General features: G+C 32.3%; 2 protein-coding genes across 2 annotated transcripts in view; both read right to left on the reverse strand.

The window, feature by feature from the left end:
* Positions 1-3,665: 3,665 nt before the first annotated feature.
* LOC149898876 (uncharacterized) lies at positions 3,666-12,783 on the reverse strand. The gene is made up of 3 exons (XM_090114217.1): positions 12,699-12,783; positions 11,853-11,978; positions 3,666-5,527 (listed from the first exon to the last, which is right to left on the reverse strand). Exons 1-3 carry the CDS (start codon positions 12,738-12,740, stop codon positions 5,372-5,374), a joined length of 324 nt encoding a protein of 107 aa, XP_089970343.1. The 5' UTR covers positions 12,741-12,783; the 3' UTR covers positions 3,666-5,371.
* Positions 12,784-13,336: 553 nt separating this feature from the next.
* sno (Protein strawberry notch) overlaps positions 13,337-17,065 on the reverse strand; it is a 45,866-nt gene continuing 42,137 nt past the window's right edge. The window contains exons 27-28 of the mRNA XM_090114603.1: positions 16,906-17,053; positions 13,337-16,461 (exon numbers count right to left, since the gene is read on the reverse strand). Coding sequence (XP_089970729.1) covers positions 16,358-16,461; positions 16,906-17,053 — 252 coding nt within the window. The 3' untranslated portion in view covers positions 13,337-16,357. The remainder of the gene's footprint in view (positions 16,462-16,905; positions 17,054-17,065) is intronic.

The raw sequence follows: 17,065 nt of genomic DNA on the forward strand, positions 1-17,065 counted from the left end.
GTAAAGCACTTTCAAAATAATATAAATTCATGATTAAATAATTATTGTGAAGATTACATTTTCGTTATTCGAGAAAAAATAAGTGATTTCATATTTGGCACTTCATTTATTGATAGTGATATCAATCAACTTTCTAATCTTTTCTATAGTTAAGTATATAAATGTGAGTAACTTTTAATAGTCTGTGCGCTGCAATGTGGACGATGTGATATTAATTCTTCAATTGATTTGCCTAAATTATTATTAAGTATACGTGCACAAATGACAATGATTTTTCCGCTTATAGATGTGAATAGAAGACATATTCATAACCAAAATTAAAACAATTTTGAACATATTGGGGTAAGACCAGACTAGAGAAATCTATACTAATATTATAAAGAGGAAAGGTTTGTATGTATGTATGTATGGTTTTCACGCATAAACTACTGGACCGATTTTGATGAAATTTGGCACAGATAATCTTTAGACCCTGAGAAAGAACATAGGCTACCTTTTATTGCGAAATATATACCACGGGCGAAGCCGAGGCGGACCGCTAGTTATTATAATAATACGATAAATCAATCCTTCCTGTTCATAGGATATTCATATAATATTGATATAAAATTATTAGTAAGTAGGTAACATACAATTTTAGATTTTTCTTGTGTGGTCTTACCCAAAATTCTTTTATTTATAAAAATTTAACAATAAAACAACGAAACGATAAGTAACACATTGTACAAAGTAATTTATAATCCAGTCTGTAGGTATTTATGCTTTACAAAAGGTGGCGTAGAAAATGTTTTGAAACGATATTGTTTAGGTATGATAGGCCAGTAGAAATCGACACTAAAAAACCCTAAATTCGCAAAGCACGATGTAGATTTGAATTTTTGGTATGTTGTTTGGATCAGTTAGGGTGATGTAAATCCCAATTTGCAACTTCGAAAAAGTTGTGCTCGCTGCGCACCACGTGATAAACTGCGAAAATTTTGGACTTTTTTCACTTTTTGCTCTAAAAGTCATAAACTATGCGTTTCCGACAAGTATGATTCAGTACATAAATTAAGGTTATTAAATTTGCAACAATTTAAGCCTAACCGCAGCTCTCTAAACCTTAGAACGACTAAACTGTGGCCATTCGAAGATGGTTCATTTTTCCGGAAATATTGAAATTTTTAGTTTTGCTCCCGTTTGAAGCAAAATATTGGCAAAAACCGCTCGTTCTATGAGAAGTTCGTATAATAAAGTTGTAGTGCATTTAATTTTCTTTCATTAGAGCATAGAACAAAGTATGTGAGACAAATAGTTCACTCACAATATCTGAAAAACAAAAAGAAGGTAGAAATAGATTTTTAAAGAATTGAAACTGAGGGCATATAAAATCATAAAAAGGATAATACTTTTTCATTTGCAGTATAGGTAATTAACAAAATTACAAAGCTAATTAAATTCGCAACAATTTAAGCCAAACCGCAGCTCTCTAAACCTTATAACAACTAAGCTGTGGCCTTTCAAAGATAGTCAGTTTTTCCCGAAAATTTCAAATTTTTAGTTTTGCTCCCGTTTGAACCAAAATATTGGCAAAAACCGCTCGTTCTATGAGAAAGTCGTATAATAAAGTTGTAGTGCATTTAATTTTCTTTCATTAGAGCATAGAACAAAGTCTGTGAGACAAATAGTTCACTCACAATATCTGAAAAACAAAAAGAAGGTAGAAATAGATTTTTAAAGAATTGAAACTGAGGGCATATAAAATCATAAAAAGGATAATACTTTTTCATTTGCAGGATAGGTAATTAACAAAATTAAATTTTCTACAACTTTATTTTATGACCTTCTCATAGAACGAGCGGTTTTGCCAATATTTTGGTTCAGTTTAGTCGCTATAAGATTTAGAGAGCTTTAATTAGGCTTAAATTGTTGCAAATTTAATAACCTTAATTTATGTACTGAATCATACTTGTCGGAAACGCATAGTTTATGACTTTTAGAGCAAAAAGTGAAAAAAGTCCAAAATTTTCGCAGTTTATTATTTGCGTATAATCTTTTATCCTACTTTCCCAAATTTTGTAATTTCGTTAATTACCTATCCTGCAAATGAAAAAGCATTATTCTTTTTATGATTTTATATGCTCTCAGTTTCAATTCTTTAAAAATCTATTTCTACCTTCTTTTTGTTTTTCAGATATTGTGTGTGAAATATTTGTCTCACAGACTTTGTTCTATGCTCTTATGAAAGAAAATTAAATGCACTACAACTTTATTATACGAACTTCTCATAGAACGAGCGGTTTTTGCCAATATTTTGCTTCAAATGGGAGCAAAACTAAAAATTTCAATATTTCCGGAAAAATGAACCATCTTCGAATGGCCACAGTTTAGTCGTTATAAGGTTTAGAGAGCTGCGGTTAGGCTTAAATTGTTGCAAATTTAATAACCTTAATTTATGTACTGAATCATACTTGTCGGAAACGCATAGTTTATGACTTTTAGAGCAAAAAGTGAAAAAAGTCCAAAATTTTCGCAGTTTATCACGTGGTGCGCAGCGAGCACAACTTTTTCGAAGTTGCAAATTGGGATTTACATCACCCTAACTGATCCAAACAACATACCAAAAATTCAAATCTACATCGTGCTTTGCGAATTTAATGTTAATTTCCACTATCAAAATCCAAGTTTTCGACCTTGACGGACCCAGGCGCTAGCCGCCATCTTGAATTAAAGGTGCTAAAATTAGGTATATTTTAAATAACTTCTCAATTGTTTACTAAATCACAAAAGTGTCTATGAGGGGTTCAAAGAAGACAAAATTACCTACATTTTTTTCATACATGATTATTCTGTAAGTCTTAAAGGTAAAAAGTTACAAGCGACGGAAATAATAATATTTACAGAAATCATATAATTTTAATTTTGTTTAAAAATTGTACAGCTATCATTTTTTAATTCTCTTTGATGGCCCGGGCTGGTTAATGGTGGCTTCTTCATTATCGTCGCTGAAATTTTCTGTTTCATTGTCTGTATTTTTAGTTTCCAACCATGAAATTTCGTCATCATGACCAGAAGAAATCGAAGACGCTGGAGCACGCTTTCTAGTAACTTTTTACGGAGGGGACATGGATAAGGAATCCTTAGAAGATATCCGATATGAACGATTCATAAAGTTATCAATAAAAAGTAAATTTAATCGACGAAATTTCATGGTTGGAAACTAAAAATACAGACAATGAAACAGAAAATTTCAGCGACGATAATGAAGAAGCCACCATTAACCAGCCCGGGCCATCAAAAAGAATAAAAAAAGATTGCTGCACAATTTTTATACAAAATTAAAATTATATGATTTCTGTAAATATTATTATTTCCGTCGCTTGTAACTTTTTACCTTTAAGACTTACAGAATAATCATGTAAAAAAAAAATGTAGGTAATTTTGTCTTCTTTGAACCCCTCATAGACACTTTTGTGATTTAGTAAACAATTGAGAAGTTATTTAAAATATACCTAATTTTAGCACCTTTAATTCAAGATGGCGGCTAGCGCCTGGGTCCGTCAAGGTCGAAAACTTGGATTTTTATTAACCTTTCATACCTAAACAATATTGTTTCAAAACATTTTCTACGCCACCTTTTGTAGAGCAGAGGCTTTTACATTTCCCCACAGACTGGACTATTAAAAACATCTAAACATTACAATCTATTCTAAAGGTATACGATAATTTAAGACTTATACATAGTATCAGACATGTATTTCTCTTACAACTACAGTGAGATTTAAATGGGCGAGCGGTTATTTTCAACAAATTAATACATAGTTATGTCCATGCAGATGTAAAATAAAAATGTACAGAATGGAAAATATAATTATGACATGGAAGACGACAAAAGATTGCGGCATATTATTTAAGAATTTATGCAGATACACATATAATTTAATTTACAACATTAGTACCTATCACAACACTAATAAAAGTAGCAACGTTCGTAGGTAAATAAACCTGTTTATATTCATTGAGATATACATATATGGAGACGACACCGCCTACATCACTTATGTTCCGCTCAACATACGCCACATGACGTATGTTGAGCGGTTTTTTTTAATGGTTTTAAAGTGAAACGCATCAAATATGCCTTCGTGTGTGTTACGATATTGCACAAATAATACAAATAATACGGAAATGTGCAAAGGAATAACTTTCATCGGTAAGAACCTAACTAGATAATAATTTTTAAAACTTAGTTAGAGCAAAAAAATGGCGCACAGATTTTGTTCGTGGTGTCTCCTCCATACGTATAGTAATATTATCTCAATGTTTATATTATTTGAAAAATGAATTTATAAATGTCAAAGCTATGTAGCATTTTCGCGCAATAAAATCTGAAATGCCCGCTCGCCCGGTGCACAGATAATATAAACAGTAAAAGCATGCAAATATTCGATATGTAATAACTACAATATAATGACACATTACAATTTCCCTAAATGTAAAATGCGAAAAAATAAATGCAACATTTAAATTCTAGGACTTCTGTTTAATGTAAATTTGTTCTAAACCTTAGAGTACTAGCCACGATAAACGTGTAAGGTACAGACGAAGCGCTACGGTCTATTCAAACTAAATTGAACATTGTTTTAAATTCGATCCATATCTACCATTCCCACTTTTACATTCGATGTCTTTTAACATTTTAATTTCGCATATATCTACATAATTTGAAGATTGAATTAAAATTGACAATTTGAAAAATCAACAATGTTTTTATCAATTTGAATGGGACATTCAGACCTGAGATTTCTGTACCTTGCTTCACTCAAATACATAGCACCGACATTCTTTCATTAATTTAGACATTGACATACCTCGCATACTCTTAAATAAACATTAGGGTCAGTACATACGAAACAGTTCACGTAAATTTATAAGCGTGTGCACTAATCCCAAAAAAGACTAGCCATAAACAAATCAAACAATGATAAGTTATACAAAAATATTTCCACACCGCATACCATACTGTAGTTATCCCCTCTTATACATAATATATTGTAATTAATTCAAGTAGTTAATTCTCAGTTACTGAGATCAATAACACTATAATTCTAGTGATTAATTATTATTGCTAATAGTGCATTCACTATTCAATCATCATTTATTAAATTACGTTGGCACTAACTTTACAATGTAATCTAGTAAAATTAATAGGAATCGGAAGAGAAGGGAATAATTGACAGCTATTTCACGGGCGCACGAGCGTTCGACACGCAGCGTTTTCACCGCTACGTGCAAACGTTACTACACTTCACTAGTAACGGAAGCCTCTGTAAATTTATAGTTAAAGATCTCCAAAAGACGATGACTAGTATCGGCAGTGGGTTATGTTAGTTTAACGGGGCGGCGACGCGGCTGCGATTCTTTGTCGCAGTCGCGCGAACTTGCCGTGAACAAGTCGCAGTTGCGTGCGCAGTCGCGTCGACAGTTCGCGCTGTAGAGCCTGCACTTCGATCAGCTCGCGACGCAACTGCTGATAGTCGGAACGCACCTGTGTACGAACATTGTATACACGATCTATGCGTTAGGGTCGGTCCACACGTTGCGGTTTAACGATGAAAAAGTTGAGTGTGGAATGTTGTTATGTATGAGTCAAATGTTAAATTATGGAACATATTGCAATTTTATTTAATATAACTTTTTAGTCTTTATTGCGTTTTTTTTAATTCAATGAGATTCACTTTATTATCGACCTGTAAGCTTCAATATGCAATAAGGATAAAAATTATTAAATATTTCGCAGAACAAATATTTTATTAATATTAATTCAAAATATGGAAATATTTAACATCTGGCAATACATAACAAAATTGCACACAAATGTTTGTAGACATCTCTGAAACGAATATTCTAATGCTCTTCACACATAAGCGATTAGAAAGAGAGCTAAGACATCGTTGTAAATACAAATAGATTTGTAGAATTGAATAATGACATGGACATGGTCTCCCATGGGAAGTAACTTGTGAATGTGTTGCGAAGTTGAAAATTAAATTTAAGCTTAAAAATGGCTGGATAAGTTAAGGAACTAAAAACACACAAAAATAAGAGTTGACACTTTTTTATTACATTTTTAATGTTGAAACTGCTTCTCCAATTTTTTTCATTTGCTTTTCAAGTACTTACTGATAAAGATAATTAATAAATTTTATTATGAAACTTTGTAGGTACCATTTTGCAATGTCATTTCTATCAATAAAATACAAATTAAAAAATTATATTAATAAAAATTACCCAGCCACTTTTTAACGACATCGTATCCACAATTATTTATCGACATGGCAACTCCTGCAAAAAAATGAGAAGCCCTGTATTAAGCGACAACACTGCCTCCTGTTGATCAGGCTTTCGCAAAAGTACATTATTAGTACTATATTATACATTTTCGGGCCTGGTTTAAACCTCGTATCGAATTTAAGCCCGTCAACTAATATCAAAGCGAAACGCTTATAGTCTGCCATTTTGTAATTAAAACATGTTTCTATCGGAGACAAAAATGTCTAATTTTAAAACGATGTAGGTACTTAGTTACTTGATTTTAAAATCTATCAAAAATATCACAACATTATTATTTTCTTATATATTTTCCTGTTTTACAGAATAATAAGATACGTTACCCTTTCGATAATAGTTTAATTTATTTATTTCATATTTTACAATATGCAACGTCTACTTTATAATATGAAAGCTGTACTTTATATTTTATGAATCTTCAATTTAAAAAATTCACGACAAAAACCATCCATTGTTTTGTTATGTCGGTTAGCTACAATGTATTGTTATCAATGTCCAAGCTTTCAACGTCTGCTATTATGATACTCCATTCTCCATTCACATTGTAATCTCGCTTCATTGTTCATAGACAACGCGATATTGGAATAAAGAACGATTATTGTGATATCTATACTAATATTATAAAGCTGAAGAGTTTGTTTGTTTGAACGCCCTAATCTCGGGAACTACTAGTCCGATTTGAAAAATTATCTAATATCTGAAACTACTGCAACTGGTCCGATTTGAAAAAAATCTTTCAGTGTTAGATAGCCAAATTATCGAGGAAGGCTATAGGTTATACCTATAAAATCATCTCGAACAGCAGCGAAGCACTGCGGGTAAAACCGCGGAGCACAGCTAGTTTGTAATATTAAGTATGTAAAATTAAAATGTAATATTGACATGATTTTACAAGAGCAACTATAGATACTTTCCGACTCGGTGATAAATATTTAATCTCTCACGCGTCCTACTATAACATACTGATTTAGTTACGAGCAAATAATGTACGTAGGACGCGTGACGACTTAAACTGTTATGAGTTATGACGATTCAAAAGTGCTTTTAGAAGAATTCTTATTGAATAAATAAATGTTTGAATTTAAATAAAATGGCAAGCTATAAGCACACAAAACGGAACACTGAATAAATTCTGACCTGTCCTCAATTATAACGCAAGGGGCTGAAAAATAAATATTTTACGTTTTAAACAATCTTCTTACAGTTACGATTTTCGTAAAAAAGACAGTTTAAGAAAAGGAGATGCGAAGTATTAACTTAATTAATATTATTATTTGTTTTAATAATAGAAAAAAAAAACCTATTACGGGGCGGGATTCGAACACGCCTCTTTCGCCATGCCGGGGTAACGCCTAGCCTCTCGGTCACTCCGGCAAGGCGAAAGACGCGGGTTCGAATGGCGACTCGTGTTTGAATTTTTTCTATTACATATTTAAAAAATATCTTATTTATAGACCATTTGAATGCCATAAAACCAAATATTAAATATAAATAATTGTTATCAGTTCAATAATTTATTCATCTATTCTTCCTTTCTATTAACTCCCATAAAATGTTCAAAGATGTGTTATATCCCTACTAATATTATAAATGCGAAAGTAACTCTGTCTGTCTGTCTGTTACTCAATCACGCCTAAACTACTGAACCAATTTGCATGAAATTTGGTATGGAGATATTTTGATACCCGAGAAAGGACATAGGCTACCTTTTATTGCGAAATATGTACCACGGGCGAAGCCGGGGCGGACCGCTAGTGTTATCATAAATACTAGACAACAAATGCAGCCCATAATATTTAGCACTACAAAGGCAATATTGACTCAATAGATACTCGTTTGCGTCAATGTTATCAGATACATGCTAATTAAATGTTTATCATTACAGTGTATGGTAGCAAATAGGAGCTATTTTATTATGCCTTTTCGCAATAAATATTTTATTGATCATTAAATAGTATATTAAATAGTAAAAGTACAGTATTCTGCGTGTTTTTTTTAATGTACATGAAAACATATAAGGCATATTTGTCTGTTTGTCCATATTTAAACCTATAATCGTCTGAACCAACTTCAACGAGATTTGTTTGTTGAAGTGCTGCTGAAATTATATTCGGTGTAACGGAGGCTATTTCGTTTTCAAACTTTAATTAATACACGTGTACAATATCTCGATATAAAATATTTGCAAATTATAATGTTGTATCTAATAGCTTTGTATCTGTAAATCTTTAGTTGGTGTTTTTAGAAATCTCGTAAAACGGTTCGTTTCTAGGTTGTGTGGGAATAGAAATAGTTCACTGAAATATTCAACTCCCAATGCAACTACTAAAGATCTGGGTCTAAAATATTGACCTAGTTCTGACACTAGTGCCGAAAAATTCTAAACTTTGTTTATAGGCACAAGCTCTCAACTCGACTAGAAAGTGGTACCTAAAAATAAACATATTTTTGGTATTTGTGGAGCTTTTTAGAATAGATATGATTGTAACTAATCTAAAACTAAATGCAATTTGTTTTTATTATTTACTTTTTTATTATAAAGCCGAAGAGTGTTTATCGAATACGCTATAATAATATCAATAACTTTTGGTTCGAATAGAAGAATTATTAGGTATATGTTGAACAGTCCATCAATGGAAGAAGGCTACGACCAATAAGGAGCTGAGCAGCCATGAGAAATGTTGGAAAAGCGGGAAAAAATACTTATTTTTTCCGATCCGATTTTTACAGCTTCCGTTGATATAACCATATAAATAAACGACATACACGGTTATATACAAATAGTTATTTTCCTCAAATCAATGCGGATATAACCGCGAGGCACAACTAGTTTCTAATAAAACTGAGATTCAAGCCAAGTTACATTATATATAGTACAAGCTGTATATAACATGTTTCTTTAAATAGCTCTGCTGATTGCTTTTCTATTTTCGACTAATACATAAGGCCATGTTCAGTGGATCATGAATGTCACGTTATTTAGTTTAGAGGAGCGTAATTAATTGACGCTTTTTGAATGGACTATATTTATAATTAAGTAGTTGTTTACAATTTTACGTCGTAAAAATTTATTTAAATTCATATTTTACAAACATATTAAACTTATGTTATTTATTAGTTATTACATAGAGTCATTGGCTTATTTTAATTAATCGAAAGTACGCGTATATTTTAGCGAGTACATGCCAAATTAATGTACAACGCTACTACTTGAGAAAAATCTAAATTTTTTTACGAATTTAAAACATTTTGTCGTTTTTGGAGTGTCGCATAAAACTCGTATATATTCGTTATATTACATATTTTAAATTTGGATGCTATAAATGGTTATGGATTTTTTTTATGTGTTCTTGTATAAGTACTTTAAAATAAAATTAAAATTAAGTTTAAATCCAGAGTACAGTTTGCTCAAAATGGCCTAGGGTCAACCGGGGCAAATGCAACTATGGGGCTATGGCAACTAGTTATCATAACTAATTTATTAGAGTTGTTGTAATAAATCGCCACCTATGATTCAATAGCTCAACGACTAATAAATCTTACAAGTAATAGATGGTGCCCCTACGATGAAAACTATTTGATTGATAGGCCATTGTGTCAAACCGCTATTTTGAAGTTGGTGTGCGTAAAAACAGGTGTCGAGTTTTGCAGACAAAAAAATTGTTTAGGAGTGATTTTTTGCAGGTGTTTTTGATTGGACACGATTATCACAAGCCGTTAAGCATATTTCATTTATATTTTTAGTGCGTTAGTTGACTCTATTTTGTGTTATTGATGCAGTTACAATTGCCTCATGAAAATTTCACTGTGGGGTTATTGCAACTGTGAGGTTAGTTACAATAGCCCCTTATATTTTTGTATGAAACTAAAAACACTAGTGATGTGACAGTGTCGATATTTTTATTATGTATCCTTCTTGGTAGTCAAAATATATTTTCTTTATGATTAATTAAAGAAGAACCATCGATTATTTCTTCGATATTATACCCAGAGACGGGTTCATAAGTAAAATTCAAATTAGATAAAGCGTGGTTAAAGAATATAAGTAACTAAAAACGATAGGTAGGATAGTTCTGTGATTGTTCAAGTAATTTTTAGTAAACGGTTGATTAACTAATAAACGTATTTTGTTTGGTTTACGTTTTTAACAATATTTAACACAAAGAATATTATTTGTTCTGACCAAAAACTAAAATTGACTTAGTAGGTAGTGCACTGTTATTTTTTTTGTTGCGATTTAAAGTGGTAAATCAAAGTAGGTACATGAGTTTTTCCTCTAAATAATGCGGCGCCATCTACGATCGCAACGTTATTGTATAGATAACGTTATTGTATATATATATAGAATAATAAAAATATATCGATGAATAAGTTTTTTGCATTCCCCACACTAATTCTCTAACAAATAGTTGCATTTGCCCCACAATCAGAAAAATAAGATTTTTCCTGAAAACTCGTTCTTGCTACACGGTAATCCAGTTCAAAATCCTATGAATAACATGAAATCTCATAAATATATTCTATATTCGTTGTTTTATATGAAATAGAAGAAGAGCTATGGCAGTTAGTTGCATTTACCCCCGACTAGGGGTTAATGTAACTTTTTCTACCAATTTTAGGAAATATTCTCACTACCAGTTATTTATAAGACTACTGTATTGCTTGATTGGTTGAAAATAATCTTGAATAAATACAAAAATCACTAAATGGGTCAAATAAATGACCAAATATAAAAGGAGATAACTGCAACCGATCAAACTTGAAACTTGTTATTTTTTAGTTGCATTTGCCCCGGTTGACCCTATATGTAGAATGACTCCTCATACAAGATGTAGTGATAAAAAGTCAAAGCCAAATGCACTTCCTTTAAATATTCCAATGAGTCATTACATGCATATGTTTGAAGACAGATAAGATAAAGGGCCTCCCTATATGGTATTTAAGAAACTACATAATAGGGCTGATAACAATTATGTATATTTATAAATTGAGTATTGACTTAATTTGTTTGTATGTTTATAAGAACCTATTGATATTCTTATCCCTAACTTAATTTACTGTGTAACTTCAATTAATAAATCTAATAAGAATTAACTAAAAACATATATGTACATAAGTTTCAGTGATTCCTTGTATTTAAAGGATCTTTTGAGAATATTATTATGACATATCTTTGCAGCTAGATTACATTAGTAGCAGGGTTTAGTTAAGCTTGTGCTATGTAGTGTTAGTTGTTATACAAATACTTGAAATACTATTATATTTGTTAGTATATTCATCTGAATATCAAGAAAGAGTGCTTCCCATGCACAAAATTACTATAGCAGTATCATTTCATTATTATTTCTGTGTTCATTAAAAATGTCACAAAATAACTCTAGGACATTTGAAATATTTTTATACAATTGGTATTCACTATTACAAATTGTTTGTCATAGATTTTAAATACATCATAACATTTTATACAAGTCCTTTAAAAATATGCTGTAATAATACACTATGAACTGTTAAGCTCATCTCACCTCTGAGACAGATTTAATTAAGTTAACGAGGCAGACGTCCTGATGGTCTACCGGAGCCACCAGCTCCTTTCCACCTCCATCCAGTTTCCACTCCATCAGGTCCAGCTGCTCATTGGTTTGTTTAATCTGTTTATTTTAAGAAGATTCATTTTATAGTAAGGTAAATAATGTAAAATATTGTAATTTGTTCTGGGGTTGCCAGTATAACTAATATCAAATAATTTGTAAACCAACATTAAAACGAAAGTAAAATTATTAAGACAAGTGCATGTATTTTTTATAGAAAATACATGCCCATTTGTACATACAGGAAGTAAATGAGAAGTAATTAGGAATTGCAAAGAAATGATGTTGATTTTGCAGTTGTATGCAGATCTTATCAATGACATGTCTTTGTTATGAATTTGTTATCAACAGAGTCAAAAAATACAACAGAAAATCTAAATACAAAGTAAAATCAGTCTTCAATTTTAGTGCTGTTTGTTAGTCCATACAGTCAAGAGGCCATAAACAGCTCTGAACATTACTGTATTTTGTTTGTATACAGTCTTATGAGAGGCCATAAACAGCTCTGAACAAGTATTACTCATCTCCACTAACATACAAGCGAAATGCGGCACACCCGTTATGTAAATAAAAACGAAATTAAAATGCAAGTTTTGCTCCATACCAAATTCGTAGAACACTAATGTATACTCAAGTTCAAAGTTACAAGGGGAATTAGAGCGAGTAAAGTAGTATTTCAATAATTATTTATATAGGGAAGCGGCGCACTGACCTAAATAAAACGTGATAAAACCATAGCAATTAAACAAAGATTTAATGATGTATCACAACTTAACTCACCGAATCGTCTAATTCCTCCATTGTGATCTCTTTTTCTGTCATTTTCACAGTTAATTTTAATTTTTTAAGTTATAATTCACTAAAAGGCGAAACCGCAAAACGACCATTTTCCTTGAACAAAAAATGAGGAATAATAAAATTGAATGTCAAATGTAAAATGTCATTAGACCGATTTGACAGATGTCACAAGGAAGGCGACAGATTATAATTTGAGAAAACAAAAGAACTGTCAGAATCATTGTTCGAGCATGGTTCGACTGATAAAATTCGAGCAGATCGATTAAAATGCTTTTATTATATTGTATAAATCGATTAAGGATGGAATTAAAAACGACGATATATTTTTCGCGATTTAATTTTATCCTCTGTAAACTATCCTCTTAAATATGAAATTTTAAGATTTTTTATGTATGAATGTTTCTATTACACAACAGTTGACAGGATCTGTATAAAATTTGCTAGAAATAGATCAATGCCTTAATTATCACATAGGTTACTTTCTCAAATACTCAAGAAGAATATTTACTTAGAAGCAAAATATTACTTTCGCTTCTAATACAAAATAAATAGCCTTTTTATATTTTATATATAAATAAACTTTTAACTAGAGGTTTACAGGGTATAAATAAAAAATCCAGTATAATTATATACATTTATTTGTCTTTATAAACATACATATAGACATTCACAGGATAGTAGTGAAAGTTTTTAAATTTTATATTTCGAACGATTGCTTTACATTAAATCAGAGATCATGTTATGTTGTCGCTTAAGAAATACGAAACAATGAAACAAGAATTCACAGAACAGACTAGTTCATCTAATTTTTCAAATCAGAAGCGTTACCGTGACGTCTTAAAGCAATATTAATTCCAGTGTGGAAAAGAGACAGAGCTATGTAGGTCGTCTAGCGCCATCACTATCCCATACTGGAATTAAAACTGCTTTAAGACATCATGGTAGCCCCTCTATACACTAAATTAAAAACGCTATCAATTACGCCATTGCACATATTAAAACTATTTTCCATTTAAAACATCGAACATTTATAGTGGCAACACTAAACTCTAAAGCATTTGTTATTTATTTCATTAAAATTAAAAATCAGCATCTAAACATAACTTTGTACAAAATAACCGTTTGCTTACACCCATCGATATAGTATAAGTAAAATCATTTAGGGCCAGTTTCACGGCTTAAAGGTGTTTTTCCACTAATAATGTGTGAGGATTCGCTGATAGCCTATTGGACATTTTTTGTCTCATACTTTCACACATTATTAGTCATTTGACTGACAGATAAGCTAAAGACAACACATACAGAAGTTCTAAAACTGGCCATAGAGCATGTTTAAAAAAAAAACATTCGTAAAATAAATATTTACATTAGTACAGTTACTGAATCATAGCAAATTATATCTTAATGCATTGACATTAAGGTCCAGCAGTTACTTAATACTATATCAATGTTTACATCGTATACTTCAAGTTTAAATTGACATTGAATCTATCGAGTTCATCGAAACACTGCACTTTAAAAAAATCTACTAAAAATATATACACGGTTCAAATTTATTGTTACACAGTACACTTGAATATTTTCAAATTTTAAAACTCATAGTTCAACTACACTAAAACGCACTAATTCGTAAAAATAATTACATATAAATTCGTAACACTTTTTTAATGTGGCAAGTACCCAATTTGGTATTCTGTTTTTACATTTATTCATTTGCGACTACAACTTATAATTTAAAACTTACCAATTTTACGATTCTACAATTCCTTTTTGGCCTGTTGTAATCACATAGCATCAAATTCGTTTTTTATCCATTCAATTTTGGCAATAACATCTGTCAAAGAAACGTCATATCGTCCATAGATAATAAACAGAATATAAATCGAGTCATGAATCAATGCCTTCTTGAGAAAAAAAATCAAAATGTCATTCGAATGTCAAAATATAGCGCCAAAACTGCTCAGATATACAAAAATACGTGTTACATGGTACTACTTAGTACTTACATCAAATGTCAGTCAACGCCGCGTCTTGTCCGTAACACTACGTTGGGACCCGGCTCTGTCCGTGCTTGGACTAAGGCCTCCATACTTTACTCTTATTATTGTATGAAACATATGTACCAGGGATATAGTTTTTGTCATAATATAAAAATAAATATTTTTAGATCTTGCCTGAAGATTTCATATCCCATTGGCGAGAGACGATATGTTTTATTAAACAATAAATTTAAAAATGTATTTTTTTTTATGTTTAGTACATTCTTGGTAGATATGTTCCTACAATTCATAGAAACCATTCCTTTTTTAAAGCATACATTAAGAAACATTTAATTTCCAAATCTCACAAAAGATGAAAGCTTTTCATACATTTTATTTATCTTACAGGTGTTTTGTTTCGTTCACACTTAAGATATCGTCGTAAGAAAGAATGTGATAAAAACATTACATTTATTAATGTGTGAAGTTTTTATGTAGAGTGAAATGATATTTAGATAAAATATTATTCGTTAAAAGGGCTTAAGCCGACATTTATGGTCATAGAGATACTATTTCTAATATACCATAGATCTTAGTAGATTTACCATAGACAAACAAAATGGACTGAGTGAAATAAAGATGTTTATACTCTTTTAAATGTATTGTAATGTCTCTTAAAAACATATTATAATTTTATTTTATTTTCATAAATTATAGAGCATGTACTCATCCGCACACCAAAAAGAGAGAAACATATACCTAAAAGATATTTTTTGTATCTCTCACACATCTCAATTATAACAAAGGAAATGCTCAGTACATTATCTATGTCTATGATATCCAAAGACAAAATTTTGGTATCATAAAACCATGCATTGGCTATGCATGCTGTCTGGTTTAATCTATGGTCTTATAGACCGAGCCATAGACAGTCTGTTATAATCATAATAGATTAAAATAATATAATCTTGATTACACTAATATCGTAACAAAAACTTGTATTAATAGTCGATTGCCTCAACGACAACACCGGTGGTTTTAACGTATCACTATAGTGCGAAAATTGTCTATGATTCATCATACACAACTCTTAAATAAATGCGATTATAGTATTCTATAATCTACGGAAACTAGGTCGTAAATATCTTTGCGGGGCATAGACTATCCGTTCTTTACTCTGTGCTCGAGCATAGTACTGTCGGTCAATTTATATATCACAATACTCCAAAAGGTAAATCATAAACACAGTTCACACAACTCTATAGTTAACCAACGACAACATAGAGCTGGGTGTAGACAAAGTCTGCGCCAGACCTTTGGCTTATTCATCACTATCGACCGTAGGAAAACAATTATAAATTACTATACATTACATTAGTCGTCTACAGCGCATAGACAGCTCGGCGTGTATAGCCCATAGAGGGTAGAGTGGTGTGTCGGGGTTGTCTATGGCCAAAGACGCACCGTGGTCCCGTACCACAAGGAACTATGGCCCGTAGAGAGTAGAGCGGGTGTGTCAGTGTTGTCTATAGCCAAAGACGCGCCGCGATCCCGTACCACAAGGAACTATGGTCCATAGAGGGTAGTGTTGTGTTGTCTATGGTTATCTATGGCCATAGACACGCCGTGGTCCCGTACCGCAAGGAACTGAGGATCCCGGGCTCACTTCAGGTCGTCCGTGTCGAATTTTTGCTCGGTCACAGAGACCGCGTCCGACGAGAGAGTCTCTTTCAGGTGTTCCACGCAATTCTTTGGGATCAGCGTACCTGCGGGGGAAACACCATTTTATTACTAAAATTTGATCACGTATAGCCCTCAGAATACCTAAATAACAAACTTTAAAAAAACCTGCGCTTTTTGCGTACTTCGACAATAATTGCTATGCGAAAGTGAATAAATGAGAATCTGTCTGTGTCGCTTTTAAACCTGAACCGTAGTAGTTATTTGGGATGAAGATAGTCCATGAACCGCAGCAGCTACTGGGATGACATTTGGGATGGAGATAGTCCATGAACCGCATTAGCTATTTGTATGACATTTGGGATGGAGATAATCCATGAACCGCAGCAGCTATTTAAATGACATTTGGGATGAAAATAGTCCATGAACCGCATTAGCTATTTATATGACACTTGGGATGAAAACAGTCCAATTGCTGCTGTTTAACCTCCCCCTCCCCCCCTCCCCCCACGCGGCACGCACACACTCACCCACGATCTTAAGGCCGGCGTCCGTCTTAAGGCGCACCACTTGCATCTTGTTGTGGTGCGAGCGCGCCGCCAGCGCCGCCTCCACGCGCGCCCACACCGCCAGCACCGAGCCCGCCAGCACGTGGTATGTGCGCACGCGCAGACCAACCTGCAAACACCG

The sequence above is a fragment of the Colias eurytheme genome, chromosome 21 (genome assembly GCF_061535395.1).
Source record: "Colias eurytheme isolate Ceu_HAF_F1 chromosome 21, ilColEury1 Martin Lab GWU primary, whole genome shotgun sequence".
In the NCBI taxonomy this organism is placed as follows: domain Eukaryota; kingdom Metazoa; phylum Arthropoda; class Insecta; order Lepidoptera; family Pieridae; genus Colias; species Colias eurytheme.